Source organism: Pezoporus wallicus, unplaced genomic scaffold (assembly GCF_028554395.1).
Source record: "Pezoporus wallicus isolate ANWC-B61680 ecotype Strahan unplaced genomic scaffold, APGP_CSIRO_Pwel_v1 scaffold_6362, whole genome shotgun sequence".
Taxonomy (NCBI): Eukaryota; Metazoa; Chordata; class Aves; order Psittaciformes; family Psittacidae; genus Pezoporus; species Pezoporus wallicus.
In genome coordinates, this window is record NW_026637663.1 from 6,409,165 (window position 1) to 6,431,098 (window position 21,934).

Here is a 21,934-nt window from a genome sequence, read left to right on the forward strand (position 1 = left end):
CAGCAACTCTTCAGCAATCCCCACAGGAGGCAGCAAAGCAGAGACTGGAGATGGAGGAGGTTCATACAGTCCCTCAAGATGTTAATCCACATTCACCTCTGCCTCCCTGGAAGACAAGCGTTTAAAGTAGATGGTACCAATGTCTACAAACAGATCCTAGATGGCAAAATCGTAACAGACCACGACTACAGAGGTCGTGTCAGCTCTTTTCATTTTAATTACTGGAATTAGCTTTTCTAACCCCTGGCATCCATAAATGCTTGTAGGCAGATAACAAATACTGCTCTGCATGCCAACACAATCAACAGCAACATCTCTAAACACTGCAGAAATGCTAGGTGGTCCTTTGAAGACCAGAAACTACACATTACCTTGTTTAGCATTTCCATCCTCAAAGGGGTGGATAACACTATCTCAAGGTATTTTTTTATCTGTTAGGAGTAGCTGGCTGGCATGTGGCTTTGCTAAGCAGTATTAAAACCCACACTGGGCCATTTGCTCTTTGCCTTGCAAGTGCCCAGTTTCCATGCTTGCCCACATGCCCTCTCCATAGGAGGCTACAGGGCAGCCTAGCCCCATCTCAGACCACAAGCAGCGGTGACAAACAAGAGGGGCATTGGCTGAATTCACTTCATAAAATCCCTCACCAGTGGGGGCATTTAAAACTGGATCCCACTGGATACCTGAGAACATCCTGCCAGGAACAACCTGCCTAGGCTCAAAACAACCAGACCCCATCACCACCTGGTTTATATTAAGCCCCCTATTTACTCTGCTTGGTAACACCTCTGCCCTCCCCAGCATGCCTTGCCAGATGATTTTGCCCTCCCATGAGAAAGGCTGGGCTTGGTGGAGGACAACACCGATGCCATCAGCTGTGCCATGTTAGCAGAGAGAGATGCACTAAAACCACAGTTCAAAGTCAGGCTGATCACTCCAGGGCATCACCACCTCTCCTCACCAGCACAGGGCTTGGGGCAGCCCTTGGCCAAATTATCTGAAGCACGTGTTGGAGGAAGAGTTCATGTTGGAAGAGATCACTCAGTATCTCCCCATGGAAGCCCAGGGGCAGGGAGAGAAGCGTCCCCATGCCTGCCAGATTTTGCTCTTTGTAATGATGTAATAAATCACCCACATACCTCCTTGGGGTTGTGGCTCAGTGCAGGTGAGCCAGGATTTGCCTTGGCCTTTGCAATGTTTGCCAGATGAGCAATAGTCTGTGATAAGACTTTTAACGGCCCCAGAAGTGGCACAAATGAGACCCACCTTTTCCAGCCCTTTGTTAGCTACCTTCTGCCAGGCAACATATAACAAGGAACAGCAAGGGAGGAAGGCTTCTTGCCTGGGAGAAAGGCTCATTTCTGCACAGCAAGGCAGGCAGGCTGGGACTTGTGCATGAAGGAGGCTCTACCAGCCTTGCCTCCCCAGTACAACTTCTGTCACTGCTCTGAACCTTCTCCCCAAAGCAGGGGACAGTGCCACCAATCAAGGGAGACACAACTTGGTTGAGGACCAACTACCTGAGGTTGTTTGAAGCCCAAGCATCTGGGCTTGAAATCTGCTGTCACAGCAGAGAAGGGGGCTCCAGAACTAAATCAGGTTGCAGAGAAGGTTCTGTCCAGGTCACAGGGAACATCCCGCTCCACCAGACATCCTCAGACATTACAAGGATGTGCCTGTAGCAAAGCTAGCTTCCCCTTCTATTTTTATGGAAGCTAAAGTGTTTATCAAGTTTCCTTGACACTTACCACTAGAGGTGAACTCTCTGTAGGTAACCAGCTCTGTCAGCGTCTTAGCTAATTCACCTTCATTTGATAACTAAACCAACTCTTAGATTTCTAAGTCCTGAAGGTCACAGCCCATGCGCACATGCTTGTAAACAAACATGCAAACCCATTTCCAGGCTCTTCCTTTTCCTCTTACTGCAGTTGAGCTAGAGGTTAATGACAAAGCAAGCACTAGAGGTATTGCACAGCAGTATTACCCCTTAGAGTTTGGGTCTAACCATCCCATTGATTGGGACAAAGGGCAGTGGACTTGGCTTCAAGGCACTAAGGTTTTCTGTAGAGCTTAGGTTGTGCAGATCTTGCTGATGTACCACTGCAAACATGCAACCCTTTGAGCCACAGAAGAATTAAATTAAGACAGCTGCACTGTCAGAGTTCTTAATTTGACACCAATACAGTCCCTCACCAAGGAAGGTTACACACCTCACTGATGAGTAAGCCCAGGAGAAATGGGCACCTACATCCAGTGGAAAGAGATGTCGTCTCCTGCGGGAATTCAGGGTCCCACTTTACCATTACGCCTGATCATTGCAGTGGGAGTTGTGGATATTGTGTGGCTGCAGTTAGGTACCACCTTGACATAGCTCCTGCTGCACATGCAGTCTGTTGACAGAAGGATGCCCTGAAACTCACCCATTGCGGGAAATAAGCCTGAGGTTCAAAATATTTGCCAGTGTGGACCTTTTCTCTGTAGTTGCCCAAGTCTGCCTGTAAGCTGTAGGCCGCCAGCAAGAAGTAGATTTCTTCTTTGTGGTTGCACCGAGACATCAGAACTTGCTCTTTGAGATGGCAGTAGTAGAGCTGCCGTGCTACCTTATCACTGCAAGACACAAAGGCAGATTTACTTGAAGCAGAAAGTCTGGGCTCAGACAAGGCCCCTTAAACACATCTGTTTTGGAGAGGAGGGGTTAAACTTTGACATCCCTGATGTGTGCCAATGCCACCCTGATATAGCTGTGTGTAGGGGGCACCAAGCCAAGATCAAGGTGTTCTCCCACTGAGTGCTGTACAAACATGGGAAATAGTAGCTCCTATCTTGCCGAGCATGAGATCTAAGAAGTTAGGGTAGGGGGTAGATGAAAGAAAATCACGTCACACCTGTTTTGGAGACTGACTACATTAAGCACTCTGTTTCTCTGGGAAGCCTGTAGCAATCAGGAGAGCCAACCCCCTTGAATCCCAGTCCTGTTCTTGCACACCTGTCCTCCTTTCCCCTCTAAACCCAGCACTGCTTTTTCATTTCACCTTGCCTTAGGCGCAAGGCACTTTTCAACAGCCAATTCCTTGCAAGGTAGATCAAAAGACACTGGAGCCTTGGGCTTGTTTTTGTCTTCTTCCTCAAGCTGCTAAACAGGGATAGTCTGATAAGGCATAACTATCGCATAGCATTGATAACCCACACAGCCCCCGCTGTAAGAGCTCATGGGAAGCAGGCTGCTGACGTGTGCATGTACAGATGAGGTGCTGGACACTATGGTCTGGTTAGAAAAGTGTGTCTGTGTATAGTCTGAAGGGGGCATGCAGCTACCTCTCCAATTAAATTACTAGTGCAAGAGAAAGTTGTTTGTGATGCTAAAGGATATGTATGTCAGGGGTGGTAGAATGATATGCAATCTCCCTTTGTACCTATAAGCAAAACTAAGTTAAACACACCTAACAGCCAAACAGACTCCAGAAGAAAGACTCCCCTGTATCCAAAATGAAAGACTATGGTGAGAGAAAAACAAAACAAAAAAAAACCACCAAGCTTTGTTCAAGATGAGAACAAATGCCAAAAATTTGGTAAAGATTTTAATCCACCCAAATGATCCCAGCTCTTGGATTGCCCTGAGGTCACAGCGATGCCAGAAGTGCTGATGCAAATTAACTCTGTCAGTTGTTCATTTTTAACTACCTCATCCTTTGTTCTGTACCAGGGGTGAGGGTGGTGGTGTTTTGAGTGCAGCCCATATTCCATGTGAATAGACTGCAAATGCAAAACTTATGAAGTAATTTCTTTTGTCTGCTTACAAAAGTCCATTTCCAGGAACAGACTGCACAGGGCACTGCTCAGATACAAAAAAACAGATTCAAAATTATTAGCACGTGCTCTGGAGTATAGACAGATATTTTTGGTATATTCATCTGATGCTTTTCATACAACCAAAAGACGCAAGCAGAAGAGTATTAACTGTGCTTTGGATACTGTCGTCATTCAACCTGCTCTCTAAATACAGATGGAAAAGCAGTCACTATTTTCACAAGGATAAGGAGTATGATTCAAGGGCAAAATATTCATGGCTGGATGAGGAACTCTGTGACAGATAAAAAAAAATAAAGCAAATCTTTTGAGCTTATTTCTGAGACCTCACAGAGATAAACTCAACAAATAAATGTTATTTTACTTGCCTCCTAAGAAAACAGTGACTAATTCAAAACATAGTAACAGCCACAGAGGGGAACTTACCTTATTACTCTTCCATTTTCTACGTAGTATTGTACTCTGAAGAATGCAACAAAAGGAGGGCTGAATTTTTCTGTTCCCTAGAGCAGAGATAGAAGACAGATTAAGTAACTTTCAGCATCCAAAATTCCTGTTACCCATCTGGTAACTCTCTCTTCTCCTTAACTCCCTCTCTCCATACTGCTTTTCATTTTCTGCTCTTAGCTCTTGGCAAGTTTTAGGGAGGAGATCCAACCGTCTTGCAGGCTCACAACAGTGAGACATCATAAAACATAAAACAGGCTGAATGTCAAAACATCCCAGGGAGGGTAGAAGGTTTTGGATGGGGGCAATGAAATAATAAATAACATAAAGGAGTCCCAGTGTAGCCTGGGGATGCCCAGCCTGGCCCAGAGTAACCCAGCTCAGCACCTGGCAGCACATTAGTGCTGAATGCAGCAGGTTGAACACAGCCTCCCTAGAGCACCAGGCAAGGCGGCAGGGCAGCGTGCCACACTGGCACACCTAGGAGTAACCAGCTACCATAGTGCCGCACCACATCACTCAGCACGGACACACGCGCTGCTGCATGCAGCATCTACTGCCTCGGGCTCAGGTGCACCAGCCTGATATTAGCTCCTTGCCTGTTGTTTGGCAGGGCTAATGGTTAGTTATCCACACCTTCCTGCAGCCACAGACCAAAGGGAGACATTGATGTCTGCTTCACACTGAAGAAGTCTGTTAGAAGAAAGCCAGCAAGAGTTCTGCTGTTGCTTTAACTCCAGCCTTCCTTTCAGACTTAGAGGTTTGTTTAAACAGGAGAAAAAAAAAATATATGTCTATGAGAAGGGAGGGAAAAAAAGGAACAGCTTATGTCACTAGCTCATTCTCTCATCTTTCCTACTTTGCCACTCACTTCTTTAGCATTCATACAGGTAACTTAGCTCACACAGCCAGTTTCAAGGTTTTGCTGGTCAGACCATCTCACTGGGACAAGGTATATGGCATGCTGTGCACATCTGATGTAGACAGTGATTTCTTGATCGAGTATTTACATGTTATTTTTCTGGAACTTGTTCATAGTCACCCTATATTGTCAGCTGGATGGGGCTTTCCACCTGAAACCTCTCAATAGGAATTAAATCCCTGTCTGCTAACCCAGTCCAACAGCCCAGCTCCTCTCAGACTTCAGTACTGCCAATGGCAACTCATCCAGCCTTTTACGATTCACCTTGCACCAAGGGTTTGACACTTGTCCCAACTTAAAAAGTGTTGCAAGAATCCAGCCTCAAAGCAACCACAAAGCATACCACATTCTGAGGTGACCAGAAACACTTGCCTCAGAAAAACCTCACTGGCTGGATAGACAGCCCTCTGCACAAGTGGTAGCTATCTTTGGAGTAACCCTCATGTATTTGGGAGAAGCAGTGTGGGATAAGATTGATCCCCAAACCTCAACAGTCACCTGCAAAGTTCTCTAAGCAGCAGAAACGGCAAGCAAAAACCCTTAAGGAAGGCGGAAAAAGTCATGATGAGCTAATTAAGATATTTGAATGTAATTGCACACTACACTGTGTTCTAGACTGTGGCTCCTCTAATAATGACACATGCAAACAGGCACTATCATGTCTGAACGACCAGCACTACACAATTATGTAGGCTTGTCTTTATTTCACATAGCTTTCCTCTCCCTTGACAGGCCTGGGTAGCCTTAAAGAATTAAAACTCTTCTCAAGCAAAATATTCTTCTCACTGCACTGTCCTTCTGCACATACTCTGAAGGAGTCAGAGCTCCAGCCTCTTCCTCATACCAGGTTCAAGTCACAAAATGTCATTTAAGCTCTTCTGCTTAACCACAGTGAAATCTCCAGACTCTTTGTGGGCTCGGATAAGTTCAAATGGAATACTGACCAAGTGACCTTCTCTACTCTTGTAGCAACTAAACAGCAACCATGCAGCTACTATTGCTCAGGTACAGTTGTGTAAGGGGCTGGTTTAGATCTTTTAGTTGTACCACCATGCACAAAACATTGCACTTTGCTACCAAACAGCATTCTGCAGACCTTCTTCAAGAAATGCTCTATGGACCTTAGCTTAAGAGCTTTAGTTTCACTGTCTAGTCCAATACAAAAGCAGTAGCCTCCAAAACCAAGCATTTGTCTTACTTTTGTGGTCTCTTTCTTCCATTCTTTTGAGAAGTATTTGCTAAGCTTCTGTTCCAGGTCTATAAAAACATACTCATTATCTGAAAGACAAGAGGAAAAGGAATTCAGTGTTAAAGAATTTCTAATTCTTATTCATTAAGTACTTAGATGACTATACAAGTTGTTTCCAAGCAATGGACTTTGAAACAAAGCTGACCAGGGAATAGACAAGGCAGGGAAAAGAGAGGGCACCAAGTCTCTTTGGTATGTATGCTTCTGAGACAGTATGGAAGGAAGGTCAGCTATGCCTCAGTTCGAGAGAGCCAAGGTTTCCCAAACACCCTCATCAGAAATGCAGAATTCCTGCTTCATAAGGAAGGAGCCACTTACAGAGGGGAAACATCACCTTACCAAGCTAATTGTACTGCCACAGTTTAGCAGATTCAGCTTTTTATTATAATTATTTAACAAGTAATCCCTACCCAAACTTACATTCTGCCATCACACATTGCCACAGCCCAACATGGCATAAGCAAGTGGAGAGTCAGGTATTTGACAGGTTTCATCCTCTATATATGAACTGGGTCCTCCAAAATGGTGAGGAGGACAACAACCAAACCCAAATGTCCACCTCAGAAGGTGTGGTATCTCCTGCTCACTTCTTTCGTAGAAGAAAGAGATGAATAAAAGGAAGGGAAACCTGGCCTCTCACAAGACCAGGACTTGCTCTCCACCCAGGTGAGTGTGAACAAGAGACAGCCTGAACAGCACATCACCTTCAAAGAGCTTTGTGCTGCTTTCAAAGGCAATGCTTTGTTTCACTGCTTACCAATTATCAAATCCAAAATAACTCTGACAGTAAACAATTGTTTCCAGTCTGCACAAGTCTCTTTAATAATAATTTTTAATAATAAATAAATAATAATAATAGTAAAACCTGATGGGTGTTTCAGGCTTCAGCAGCAATGCCACCTGAGCATTCACTTGACCAGTCCCTCTACTCTTTGGTCTTGCCCAATAAAGTGCTTTGACAGGTGACACAAGTACCAAGTTGAAGAACTTGTTCCTTAGACATGAAAAGAGCAGGAAAAAGGAGGGGGGGGGGGGAAAAAAAAAATCCCAAAACAGGAAAACCAAAGGAGAAAAAAAAGAACCCTTCACAAAACAACCTTCCACCCCTGATGACCAGCCCAGACGAGAGCCTGCACTTCTGTCTGTACAGCAGATGGAAGATCCGGTAGAGGCCACGGTTCCAGTTACAGCAGGTATTCAAGGGAGCTCTGAGCTACCTCACAGCCATCCTCCCAGAGCATTCTAGTTCCTTACAGGGGCAGATACAGCAAATACTTCTTTTGCAACCTTTTAAAAAACAAGCAAGCAAAACAACCCCCTATTGCCTCCTCCTTCAATTCCCATCTCAAGTCAAAGAAACCACATGGGTCCATATGCCACACTAACAGGAAGCCTTACATAAAATACCAGTAACACTGGACAAAAACAAAGAGGACAGTCCCCCAAAAGTCCCTTTTCTGCCTCTATGGTCTTCCTTGCATTGTACTGATTGCAGCTGTAGTTTTAATACAATTACACTTGTTTACCACATTGCTTGATATGTTACATACATATACATACAACAGTACTTAACAGAAGTGTTGAAACTGTACAGAAATCCTGAAAATTTTAGTGGTGGGAATCTAAGTGCCGCAGCACACAAGGTGATACAGAAATTGCTTTGCTATTTTGACAAGGAGAGGAAGGTTTTAGCACCACAGAGACTACATCTTGTACCTGCCTTTTCACTTATGCCTGTACAACTGGGCAGCTGGGGGCCTGTGCTGGCACCAACCCTTGATTCTCTAAATCCATTTGGATCAGATAACGCTGCCTTAAGAAGGTTGATAGAAGCCCCAGTCAATGACAGAGATGGGTTTGGTGTATCTCTTGGACTTGTCTCTGCCGCTTGTCAGCTGTCAAGCTGATAAGCATCTCACTGTAAAGCTTTTTCTTAAAAAGTAAGTAAAATCTCATTTAGGAAGTGACTGTACAGCAAGCAAGAGGAGTGGGATAACACAAGCACAGCACGCAATCCCTGCCTGGGCTTTGGCAGTCCCAGGTCAAGGGTACTTGTGCATGATAGGCTCCTGCAGTGGGACTGAGGCTGCTCCTGGCACAGGAGTGTTGGGTGAAGCCTGTACTGGTTCTGCCAGCGCCCGTGTTTAGCTGCTACCTTGTAAAGAGGGTAGGGTACCTACATGGTTGTACAAGCCGAGGGGTCAGTTTTCCCTTCTTGCTCAGGAAATGATGGATACATATATACACAATGAATCAAGCCACAAGGGAAAGACAGCAACAGAAAGTGCAGTGATATACCCTGAGCCATCCCAACATACAAGGATACTGGGACAGAAAGGGGAAAAGGATGACAGAGTAGTTACACCATAATAAAGCCATTTGTTACCTACAGTCCCTATTTACCTCTGTCATGTTGATTAGGTTACATGTGGCCCCTAGCACGGCCCACATGCCAAGCCTGAGGTCTCCAGGTCACTATCATGCCTACTGAGAGGTGCACACAAACCCCAAGAATAAGCCAAGATGAAGGAGGAGGACAACCTGATGTATCAGCTCTCCCTGGGGGTCCTGCTCCTTCCCAGCCCAGCATCCTCCTCACCCTTCCTCCCTCCCATGCAAGAATGCAGCACTGCATTCCTGCCTTAATGAAGTTAATATTGCTGGAATGTCAACCTGCAGTGTAAGACTCTATCTACAAAAACAAAGAGGTATTTCCCTCCCCAGCCTTATGTGGGTTGTGGTTTTTCTTTTCTCCCCTTAAACTGGATTAGCAGTGAAATTTTGCTATCTTTTGCCAGATGCCAAAACTGTCTGCGGCTTGAAAACAGCATCTCTAACAGAGATGAGGGCACCAAATTGCAGCACTCCAGAGCAGTGCTGTAAAGTACTGCATAGAAACACACAGATGGCTGCCGGCCCAGGGAAGAACATGTCTGATCTATGGATCAAAACAGTGCTGGATACTCAGCAGGTACAAACTGTCATTGCTTCACAGGCTTCAGCTGAAGGACAACTGAAAGGTAGTAAGAAGCTGGCTTACAAGTTGCATGCAAATATGCACACGTCCACCTGCAGCTACTGACACTGCATTCATGAATCTCGTCTCAGCACTGTCAGTGAGCTTAAAAATAACATATCAGCTTCTCTTAAAAGGTTCCCTCATGTATGTGTGTACAATACCAGACCTGGCACAACACACCCATGCGTTGCACAGCATCTGGATACCCAGCCAGTTTCCAGTAACATAATTTACTTTTAAGAGCCCTCAAATGAAATGCGAGGTTTATGCTGTAAAAATCTCACTTCAAATGAAGCACTCACCAGAAATGCAAACATTCAAGTGCTCCAGCTCTGCAAAGCTAGCTCAGTACATTTACATATTTAAGCAAATATAGGACAAGCATTGTTGTGGAAAAATAATGGGCCAGGTCTCCAGTCAGAAAAAAGTGACAGTTTCAGGGAGTGATGCGGATTTACAATAGGAATTATTTACACTGCAGGGAAAATGGGAATAGAAAATTATGGCTGTAATACAGGGTCAAATAAATTTTGAATCATTGTTAACTCTAAAAGCCAATGTTATGCATTAACCAGTGCCTCCCCATTAAATTTTTTATAAAAGGTAAGTTTCCCTGCAGAGAAAGTAAGTAATGGTGAATGCCAATAACTTATTCTCCTCCTGTGCCCATTTTGGGCTAGGAGCACTGAGAAATTCCAGAGGGCTAAGTCCTGTCCTACCAAGAGGCAGAGCTCAGGCCCCACTGGCTGCCAAGAACATCCCTTTAACTCCTTTGGTTGAGTGAAGTATATTTTAGTGTAACTATTTAGACAGTCCAGAAAATTAGGATTCAAATAAAATATGAATTAGTGCAAAGCCAAACACAGTGAGCATTTTCTGCCTTAAAGGGGAAAACCCCCAACACTTGGCTATAGCGCTTAACTTCTCCTCACAACACACACTGTAGACCTCACATAACCTGTTTAACTTCCCTGCATACCAGCATGGATTTTTTTGTTTGTATTGAAGAAGAGCTGACTACACACAGGCATGTGGAGTTCCCCAGGTTTCCAAGTTCTGGTGGCCTGGGAACATTACCACCTGTACATAATCTCTTGATGCTCCTGGTGTTACCTTTCAAGCCAACAGAGAGCAACCTTGTCCATTTTTCAGTACCTGGCTGATTAGTTTACTAAGTGATCTAGAAGAACTTGGTTCAGGTCATCAAGCAGGCTTGTGCGTTTAGTTTCAGCTGGAAAGTACATGTACACCAAGTGAAGAAAGAAAGAAACACAACAGACTGAGAGTAAAGCAAGGGAGGCCCTGACCGAGATTGATTTACCTGGGATGGGCAGAATGTATATGGAGGAAAGAATGAAAGGAGGCAATATCAAGAAGCCCAAGGCTGTGTGGCTGTTAGTAACTGTTGAGGTCTGAAGACCAAGATAAAGGTTCAATCATTCCTGATGATGGATAGGTACTGCAGGAATTTTATGTTGGCATCTTACAGTTAGCAACAAGGCATGCCCAGGCACAGATCTTCAGACTTTTGGCACTGTCACAAGGGATTCTTCTGCACAAGCAGAGCTGCAGAACCATTTCCAGCACTGCTCATCCAGGAGCAAACAAACTCCTTGCAATTCTCAGGCAGGAGAGCACTTGGTTAGGCAAAAAACCCATCCAAAGAGTATTACATACTTTTTGAACACCTGAATCCCTGCAGTTCCCTCTAGGTGGCACATTTCTGCACGTTTTTCTTGCATCACATTTAACTCATTTGAACTATCAAAGTCGTTATAATAGAGGTGTATCTTACGTTAGCATGCAGAAGAAATTCATAAGACAGATGTAACTATCCAAGCGGATTTAAGGGAGAAGAGGCAGAAGAAGGGATAGAGGGAAAAGGACTAGGGTGTAGAAGTCAAAGCGTATTTTGGAGAAATTCTGTTGTCTCTTAAGAGAACTTTTGTTGTAATAATAATATAAAGATAACATACTAGCATATTCCATCCATGAACTTCAGTACTGGAGGATACACAGATGCAGGGAGTTAACTGGAAGTGGAATGGCCCAGTTAAACACCAAGTTGCTTGCTAAGAACGTGCTGGGAGGCATAGGTCTGGCAAGGTGAACAGCACAGCTGTAATAACTAGAGGATGATCCTTGAGGCAGGGGAGCTGAAGTGAAGGGATCTGGTTTTGTTAGAAAGCCAGCCTAACAAACTGGTAAGAAGACACAGAGACAGCAGCAGGGTGTAGGAGCTGCAGGCTTGCTTGCTCCCTCTCAGTCAAAGGCTTCCATCTGCTTGGGTCAAGCAAGGTTTGCTCCTGGAAAGGAGAAGCCCAAGATTCAAGATCGGAGGGATCTAGGTTATAACAACAAAGGAGGCCTGGCTGTTCTTTGTCTGCTGACAATCAGTTTTGTTTTAGAAGACTGAATTGTGTCACTGCATATGCTTTCTGATAACAAGGGGGAAACCTCCTGTAAGCTACTAGATAAGATTGACCCTGCAAGAAGAGCTGCAACATAAGACCCATCTGCTGAAGCTTATGGAGCCAGCTTGAAGCTGGCAGGTTTGCACGGTCTTTCACTAAGCAAACTACAGGAAAGGATGCACTGCAAGCAGCAGCACACAAGGTACAGCCTGCTTGATTATCTGTGTCAAAACTAGAGGAGCAGCATGTCCCAGGCTTTGTGGTGGTGAGACCTCCTATTAATATATACTCCTGACCTCAATTTTCAAAGTGATCAGCTAGCTTCTTACAGATGCAAGTTTTCTTCCTCCCAAATACAGTCGGTTGGAGTGGTCTGCTCAAGAGCAGAAAAGGTGAAAAACTCTGTCCTGCCACCATTACTGACAACTTAAATCCTGAACCTTGCCCTCAGCATCTGTAACAGTCAGAAGTGAAGGCAACAAATTTGGACAATAAATGCCGGAAGACAGGCTCCATAACATACATCTTACATCTCACAGCATTCGTGGTTCCCAGTTTGCATGGTGCCGTTTTCATTTTTGCAACACTTAGGGGTTAAACTTATGTTTATGATTAAGGACCCCAACCTTCCCCCCCCCCCATGCTTACTATGAAACCAACTGAGCATTAGTGTATCTGTACAGTGTCTGCAGGTCAAATGGGCTCCTAATCCAGATAATCCACCCAGTGTGATTGGTTACAGTTCTGTAGAAATCCTTTAATTTTCATTCTCTTGCCACTGCTGACAGTCAGGGTTTCGCTGACAAATTAGCAGCAAGGTAATGGATATAGGTGGATTAAAATACCTTGTTTTGCATGTGGCAGCATCAGACTGCCAAAACCAAATGCATGTTAAGAAACTGGGAAATCTACCCTTATTAAAACAGGACAGTTGTATCTTTGAAAATGACATCTTAGAGCTGCAGCACAGAGGTGAAAGCATGATGCAGAAGAGGAATACTTTGGTCCAAAACACAGGTGCTTTCTCTCCAGTGTTTGGAGCTCTAACCTGCCCCTGCCTCACTGACCAGCCCCATGCCTTCCCTTCACAGCCTCTGCAGGAGACACACCGACTTGCTGTCTGGCCAAGGCAGTTGATTTAAGTACCCACATGACAACCCTGGGCAATGCAAAACTTACCCAGGCCTCCCCCACAGCCTGACTGGATTGCTTCCCTTTCTTGACATGACAGCTTGCCATGAAACCAAAAAACCCCGAGAAGCAGGCCCTGAAAGGCTACTTCCCAATGCCAGAGATGGAGAGTGTTACATTTGCAAGAGAAGGAAAACCGCTTACCACTGGCAGCAAGGGTGATCACCAGCCTGCTGGCCAAAACGGGGTGGGGGTGGAATTCAAGTTGGGGAACAGAAAACAAAGTATTTCCTTCTCTACAGTAGTAAACATGAAACTATTTTGAGAACAAAATAAAGATGACACTTAAAACTACTCCACAAGACTCCGGTCAGCAGCTTACTGAATTTTTACAGTAAGGACCATAGGAAGCAATAACAAACAGACCATGTTGGCTCCCTCACTCAAGAGTGGGATGCAACCTTCCTTTGGGCTAAAATCTTTCAGGCTGAGAAACTCACTGCTGATGCTTTCCTGTTGGCCAACCCCAACAGTTTCTTAAACAGAGGCACAAACAACAATAAATCTGGTCCTCTGTCCAAAATACTGACACTTGCCTGGGTGGTGGAAGGAGATGGCTGTCTGGAGGAGCCAGGGCGAGCATGAGGAGCTTTCAATTAAGCAGCTTTACAAACTGAGCTACAGCAAGGATAAACGAAGAGCCGTAAAGAAGAGAACAAACCAAAAAGGTTAATTCAGTCTGCTGGGCTCCTGCAACTCTTTTCCTTGATGTTTTTCTGAGAGCTGTGCAGAGAATTAGCTGCTCTAAAAAGGAAGAACACTTTTGTGAAGAGAGAAGATTGTTTATGTTTAAAGCCATGGGTAATATTCTTTAAGGTCTAGTCAGCACAGCTTTATTGTGCTCTTTGGGTTGAGTAATTATACTGCATTTCCAACAGGCTGAAAGGCATTTGCCACAATAGGGTATTCTGGGGCCCGAGTCCCTGTGCTTGACATGTTCAACTGCCGCATGCAAAAGGTGGGAGAAGTTAAAAACAGGGTACAGAAAATATGAAAAAAGGAAGATGGGGGGGGGGGGGGGGTGTGAAAGAAACATGAGGAGAACAGGAGAAGAGCACTTAATTCAAAGAAAATGGTAATGAAATTGCCCTGTCTTACATGGGAGGTCAGGTGCTCCAGTTTCACCGAAGATGTTCTGCAAGTGTAATAGGTGAAAACTGGTGTTAAAAAAGGCAGTGAGGAGGGGTGGCTCACAGGTACACAGCTGGTTCATGAAAAGAGTTAAGAGCATTCAGGTCTTCCTCACCTTAAAAAAAAACCCCAAACCTTTGCTGGTTTAAGCACAGAGATATAGTTCTTAGCTACTGTTGTAGTTACACTGATGGAATTTCCTGGAGACTCTACACACCTTATGGAGATAAAGAGCTTATGCCTGTCTTAGTTTGAGGACTATGCTCAAAAAAAGTGCAAAAGTTCTCAGAGAATAAGAGCAGAAAGGAAATGAGACAAGCAAACTTAAAGGGAACTATTTTATCCCATGTAATCATTAGAAGGCAAAAGAAACCTTATTTGGAAGGACGCATAAAAGACTACTCTCATTTCAATGTAACAATATCTAGAGTTGCAGTAGTAAATAACACACTTGAGAAAACTTGGAGGGAAGTCCTTTCTGTGCTTTTGGAAATGGGGGGAGGCAGGATAAGGAGGACAACAGATCCGTTTCTTATTACTAAGAGTTGGGGACAGAGGGGGTGCCAATGCACACACCATCCTAGAAATGCAATATCTCGTATCAGTTTGCTCATTTAAGGCATCAGCTTACACTGTTACCTGGTCAATACTGAGCTGTAGGACCAAGACTGGACTTCAACCCACGGACTAAGAAGTTTTGTATTTCCCATGCAACATTTCAAAACCCAGTGTCCCCAACACATGCATTCAGTCCCCCCAAACCATTTGGGTTTCCTCCCCCTGCTGCCACATTCTTTTCCTGTGACTTCAGAAGTAACACTTTCAGCCCCAAGGTCCTTTTAAAATTCACCTCTTGTTCAAATATGGACAGTTCTGAATTCAGTGACAAACATGTTGGCTAGCAACTTGGCTACAGGAGAGAAAGAAAACCCCACGAAGAGGTGGAATGTGAGAACAAAGGTGGAGAACAAAAGCCCCCCCCCTTCTCCCAATTTGTCTGCCCACATACCAAAGATCAAAAGAGCTTGAGAAGCCCATGCATAATCTACATACTTTGTGACCTTACTACAATCAAGTTCCCTGCAGGCACGGCTGCTGTGTATATATGCACACACTGTAAATACACAAGCGGGTCTGTGGACGTTTGCCAAGTCATTTGCTCCGCGTATTGAGTTTGCTTACTTTTAACAATGCTGAGGCCAAAGAAGTGAGGCTCCTTAATCTTCACTAAATCACAAACTTGCTGAAAGAGCTCCTGTCCAGTGGCTTTGACCTGAAAGAAACAACCAATCCAACATTACAGAGGGCTCACACACCTGGATGGAGCAATTCTACTTCACATTGGCCAGTATATTTTGAGGTACCATAGCAAAAAAAAAAACCAACCCTGAAACAGCCAAATAAACCCCCAAATTCTCCCAAAACAACCAAAAAAAAAAACCAAAACAAAACCCCAAAACAGAGCAAGGTTTGTTTTCAGTATTACTGCTGTTATCACAGAATAGTAATTAATGCGTCATTCTCCTTCCTTCACAGCGCAGCGTTGCTCAGTTTAGCGAGATGAATTTAAAAGGTTTCCTACCTATTGGCATCTCTGTGTAAGAATCTGGAGCGCTGCTGGAGCCCTGGTTTTGTTCAGTACTGACCAGACTATTTATAGGTGCTCTTACAAAAACGTGCTTGTAATTACAAAAATGAAAATACGAATTTCTTGAAGAAATTTTCTTTTAAGAAAGAGAGGTTAAGAGCAAACAACAAAACCAAAAGGCTTTTATTCAGGAGAACTAAAAACAAAAGTACAAAACTAAACTCATAACTGCATGGTTTGAGAGCAGAAATAGATCGTGGGTTAGAGATGAGGTTGCTCGGTACTGCCACAGAAGAGCTTATTCTGTCCCCTGCTGACTCCTGGTCACAGAGCAATTAACATCTTCATCTTCTGAAGCTGCCACCAATGGCCAATAAGCTCTTTCCTATTTCCATGAGACACAGAGATCTTCCAATACCCTTGCTTCCCATAACACTGTGCATGCTCTGAGGAAGCACTGGGAAAAGCAGAGCTGCCAGCATACCCTCCTGCGTGGGATCAGAGGCTGGGGGGAATTTGCAAGCATGGTACAAGGGCAAGAGAGCACCGTAACACTGTGGCACAGATACTGAACGCACCACTAGCAAGGTGGCTCAGAGTACAGGCTCCCCCAGTAAGAATGTGATGCTGGCTACCTGCATATGCAGGCCTGGATGTGTACTGTGATCACAAGATTCCTCCACTAAATGCTCCCCACCTACAGCCTCATTTCCTTCTGCCCCATTGCACCACCCCAGAAGCACAGACAGATAACCACAGGCACAATCAAAAACCCTCAGAGGCACAGGGGCAAGAGCAGATGGGGAAAACAGTACAACAGTGACACAGATAAGCTCAGTTCTGCACAGGGTGCAGCCAGCTGCAGACATGAAATGGGCCAGAAGCTCTGAATTTCACTGCATTGCTGCTGGATGATGCAATTAGCAGCAGCAGAAGCAGCCTTCCCGAGGGGACACAGTGCAGCACTACCTTCACAGCAGCAAAGATAACTGGGCAGAAGCCAACTGCTGAACTCTCCTACAAACTAATCACCACCAACAACTAACTGCCACTGCAATTCTTCAAACCCTTTTAGTGCCACACTCCCCAGAAACTGGCTGCGCTCCCCTCCCTGCCCCAGTCTATGCCATGTCACTAGACATGGACAATGGGAACAGGAGGTCATTTAATTACTCGTTTTCTTCTACTTGCCAAGCATCGCTAGCCAAACACTCACTACTGTTTTATTGGGAGCTTTGAAACCTGTGCTACACCCATACATACACGCATGTGCATGTATGTGCTTTGGGAAGAAAGGAGGTGATGCACAGTTCTGGTAAAACCCAAAACCACAGCCAGGTCTTAATATGGGTCTCCATGTGAGACTGCACCCTTACAGTCTCTCAAATAAATGCGGTATTTACTCAGCTGCCAGGAATACACAGGTGGAAGGGAAAGTTAGGCACAGATTGACCTCCTTCCTGAAGGAAGCTCTAAGCCTGTTCTCCTACCTGGGAAGGACTAAGGAAGAGGTGACCTGCCCCTAGCCAGAATGGTGACATGAGTCACTAGCAGCACAGGACTTTATGGAAAAGTTGAAATCAGATGAATTTTGTAAGTGGCACACTTTCACACCTAAGGGAAGAAAAACCTGCTTTAAGACACTTAGTTCCAGGGAGCTGAGCACTTTAGTGTTTTGTGACACTCTAAAGTACTGACTTAATCATATTTCTTGCACAGCAGGTATGTGAACTACCATTTTGTCCATTCTCCTTTTGGCACTTCCCTTTTGTATCAAGTTTTACTCCCAGCCTTCAAGGCTATGCAATACCAGCGACACTTGCAATGGCTATTCCCTCTTCCTGCCTTCCCCTATGCTCAAAACAACCAACATTTCCCTTTTCATTTTTAATCCGTGCACTTCTCTTTGGCCTTTCCTCCCTTTGCATATGATTCCTGTGCCAAGCTCCATCCCAGACATGCCATGAATCATTCCTTCCACTGATCCTCAGCTTTGCCCCACATCAGACTCAGGGCTTCTTTACATGTGGAATTTAGTCCAAAGCGAAGTCAAGTGCAAGCTTACAGAAGGTACTGCTACTCCAGGGTCATTCTGTATACAAATATTCACATATATTGGTTACCCATCTCTATTTTAACTCAATCCATATGCTTTAAAACATCAGCTCTCCTGCTCACAGAACAACTGAAAGACTCGAGACCTACGCTTGCCATTCACCAACACACAAAATCTGCTCATAGGACTTCCTCATGGCAGAAATTCCTGCTCATGGTCCCATGGTTTCTCCAGATTCTAGGCAAGGAGCAATATCTGCTGTGGCTTCTTCTGAGACCTAAACACAGGTAGGGTGGCTGCCTGCCCTGCTACCCTCCTTGGCAGCCAGACCTTCCCTAGCATAGGGGTCTTTACTTTATTCAGCTGCTACCAGCCCAGAAAAGTTTTAGAAACCTAGTTGATCAACAGGTTCAACACCACCAGGAAGATAAGCCACAATGCTGGCAGACAAACAAAACTGAGCAAATTGGATACCACTCCAACATCTCTGGTGCAAGCAATACAATTTTTAGTTACCCCATTCTCACTCAAGCCCACTTAAGCTCTCTGGTGCTCATACTCCACCTCCCAGCTTGGGCTGCCTGGAGCAAGGCAGATGGCTTTGCTCTGTGCTCAGAGGTCCACTCTTCCCCTTTGCCTCACTGTCCTCAGGGCAGCTGGTGGAGCTGCAGCTCCCACTAGTTCTCCTCACTGCTTTGCTTCTCATGCTCACAGCTGCATCCTGGAAAGATAACCTTCCTCCTCACCATCCCCTCAAATTCACCTATACATGCAGAAAGGTGGACACCAAAGTTAATTAAGAGATACCCAATTATGAGGGAAGAAACTTTAAAATGCCTCCTGCTGTTCCCTCTTCAACAGCACTGTCTGTTAAGGACATAAATCCATTTTAAAGAGCAGAATTTAATCTACCTGTGACCACATAAAACATATAGGTAAACTCTTATCTGGAAGGGTGGAATTTATATGGGAGGGAGGAGAAAGGAATTACCTGCATAAACACTGTGCTTATCATGGGAAGGATCTATAGTTTATTCTGCTGCAAGGATAACCATTCCTACCTACCTCACTGAGCTGCAAGCTTGTTTAGTATTTGCATTCCACACTGAAGAGGTTAAAAGGCTTTGAAAATCATAAGTAGTGGCATTATCATTCTAATAAATGCACAAAGTATCATCTGCGGTTGTACTAATTGAATTTGAGTTCAACATCATTAGAAAATTGCCTTGATGTTCCTTTTAAAAATATATATAGATCTCCAGGCGTGAAACCTTATTTTTTGTTGCTGTTTTGAAGGGGTGTTGTGGTAAAGACAGAAGCCAAACGAAAAGCTAGTTTTGGTGACTTGCCCAGTTTTAACAGGTCATGTTTCACCCTCTATGCAATTAGGACACAACTGCACATTAAGGTCTCATGTTTTGGCCCAGGCAGCTATTCCGTTTCACACAAAAGCATCTCCACATATATATTTTCTCCAGTTTTCCAGCCACCAAAGCAAGCAGCAGCAGAAGCAAGGAAGGGCAATGTCTTTAGAATCATAGACTAGTTTGGGTTGGAAGGCACATTTAAAGGTCATACAGTTCAACCCACCTGTGATGAGCAGGGACATCTTCAACTCAAGATCAGGTTTGCTCAGAACCACAAAAAAGAAGGCTGCTGGGAGGTGCTGTGACAGGGACACCCCTGCGGGACAAGGCAGCAATGCTCAAGGCACCCCAACTCTTTGGAGGGGCAGCAGGCAGGACATGGCACCTTCCTTCTGTCTCTGCCAGCACTCAATACAAAGGTCCATTTCTTATGCTTATTAAATACCCCAGAGGTATTTAAAAGATGTATAGATGTGGCACTTAGGGACATAGTTTAGTGGTGGACTTGGAAGTGTTCGGTTTATGGCTGGATTCAATCTAAAGGGTCTTTTCCAACCTAAATGATTCTATGATTTTAGGATAAACTGCAGGTATCCAGGATTTACTGTAGAGTCTAAAAACTGCCTGAACTTAATATGGTGGAGCGTGACCCAGCAGTGGAGGAACAGCCATGTGCCCAGGAAGGAGCAATGACAGCACCAGCCCTGTTGATACACTGCCCTGCTACACACCAGCCTGCACTTTCCCCACGGCAGTGGCCTCCACTATCTCAGATCATCATTCTCCCTGATAAAAGCTATAAGAAGGTGAGATTTAGGGTCAGCTTCAACAGACCATTCCCAGGCCTGTGCACCTGCCACCAAGAACTTAATTAAATTGTCATTCTGAGGCTTGCACAAAAGCCAGCAGATTGCAAAACCCCTCTGGGGCAGTAGCTGGGCTGGGTTTGAACGGGTAACCTAGAAGCAGAGTGCCCCAGATTTTGTTGTTAAAGCCCTATTCCATCCAGCCCTGGTGGCTGTTTCAGTTAATGATGCCACACAGGCACAGCAGGTAGGAAAATTCCTACATGGATTTTGAAGATTACCATGCAGAGTTTCAAAAGCCACCAGCTCAAATCAAGTGCTTGAAATAACAGTTCACCTCAACTGTCTTCTCCCCCTCCCCATCCCAGAGGGGGGGAAAAACCCACGCAAAACAGAGCAAAACCTTCCCAGCCTACACATGAGTGCATGTACACACAGGAGAGTGCTTATCTTGCAGGCTGGCTTGTCTTCTGAATGTGAAGTGCCTCTGTCAGCTCCGTTTCTCACAAGTTCAAGGAGCAGCCGGCATTGCACAAAGAGGCACCATGCCCTGGTGGACACTGTGCCACTCTGGGCTGCCAGCTGACCTGCTCTGCTGTCACTCATGCACACACTCTTGGGCATTTGAAGTGGTGATCAAAGGAATGAAGTGACTTACCTCTAGTTTTTGTGTGTACACGTACTCAAAGAATGGAGAAAACCCTACCTGCAGTGGCTGTTTCCCTTAAGACTCTGAAGCAATCTGCAGACTATCAAAACCAGAAATAGCTAAAAGTCGGAGCAAATAGTCATGTGTTGGTTACAGCTGCCAAGTCATCAAGGCATTTCAGGCTCAGCCCTTAAAAACTGCTAGATTATTAGCAGTGACAAAAAGACTCTGAGAAAATAAAAAAGAGCAGGGGGGACCCTCTGTCCAAAACCACCACAGAGACCTTTAAGGAACTCTGCAAATGAGTTGAAGCTGCCCAATAGAAAATGGAGCACCAATTACCCTAAGCTGGCTAATAGCCTTTTGGTCAGCAGACCCACACCAGGCTCTTGGGAGAACAATGGGAGCTAACAAAACTGAACCACAGCCCTAAAGCAGAGACCTCCCGTCCTCCCTCCAACCACTCACCCCAACGACGAGGCTGAGCTGCTCGCGGGTGGGCAGGAACACACAGACGCTGCGGCTCTCTGGCTGCATCCTGCCTGCCAGCAGCACCCTGCTCATGGTGGGCAGCTCTGTGGGGACAGGGTCTCCTCTCTGAGCAGGCGTCAGGCTCAGTTCATCCCACGCACCTGTAGAGAAGGTGAGAGCATCAGTGCCATGCTCCAGCCAGCACTGGGAGCAGCCCATGGAGTGCATTTGATGGGAGGTTATCCTCCTTGCTGTTTAAAACAGAACAATAAACAAGCCACGCACATTTTACAGTGCCATTGTCAATGTTTTCACCAGCATCACAGCACAAACTGGGAAAAAAACAACCTTTAAATAGCTTGTGAGTCCTAAAAGAGTGCCATAAAGTGATGAGGTCTCCCTGAAATAACCAGACTCAAGGTTTTGAGGCATATTAAGTGATAAGGGAGATGACACCATGGACTGCTCCCCAGAAATGCCCACAAGAGAGGGAGGAGTGCCTGTCTTTCAACCAAGTACCTCACTCTCACCCAAAGCAGATATGTCAATGAGCCACCCAGCAGGCATGTGTCAGTGCACAAGACTTCATCTGAGCTGCTTTCTCCCTGACCTCACCCCTAGTCCTTAGGAAACCACTCCCACAAATCCTCTATACCTCAAGGTAGAAAAGCATCAACTCACAAGGCTGAGTTGCTGTATCATACTTTTTGTGAGGTGAGCACTGCCAGCATCCTTCCTAAGATTGATCCCAAGCTACACAGGCCTCTTAGGAGCTTAAGTTATGATAACAACAGAAATAAGAGACAGAAACTCTGCT

The 21,934-nt window shown here is 45.1% G+C and overlaps 1 protein-coding gene across 3 annotated transcripts in view; it reads right to left on the bottom strand.

Moving 5' to 3' along the window:
- The window catches only part of FRMD1 (FERM domain containing 1), a 40,645-nt gene that overhangs the window by 10,063 nt on the left and 8,648 nt on the right, over positions 1-21,934 (bottom strand). For 2 of the 3 annotated variants that reach the window (XM_057406961.1, XM_057406960.1), the window contains exons 2-6: positions 21,115-21,278; positions 15,363-15,453; positions 6,375-6,454; positions 4,234-4,310; positions 2,421-2,607 (exon numbers count right to left, since the gene is read on the bottom strand). In XM_057406961.1, the coding sequence (XP_057262944.1) occupies positions 2,421-2,607; positions 4,234-4,310; positions 6,375-6,454; positions 15,363-15,453; positions 21,115-21,210 (531 nt within the window). In that variant the 5' untranslated portion in view covers positions 21,211-21,278. Of the gene's footprint in view, positions 1-2,420; positions 2,608-4,233; positions 4,311-6,374; positions 6,455-15,362; positions 15,454-21,114; positions 21,346-21,934 lie in introns of those variants that run through there. The other variant, XM_057406959.1, reaches the window with a different exon arrangement.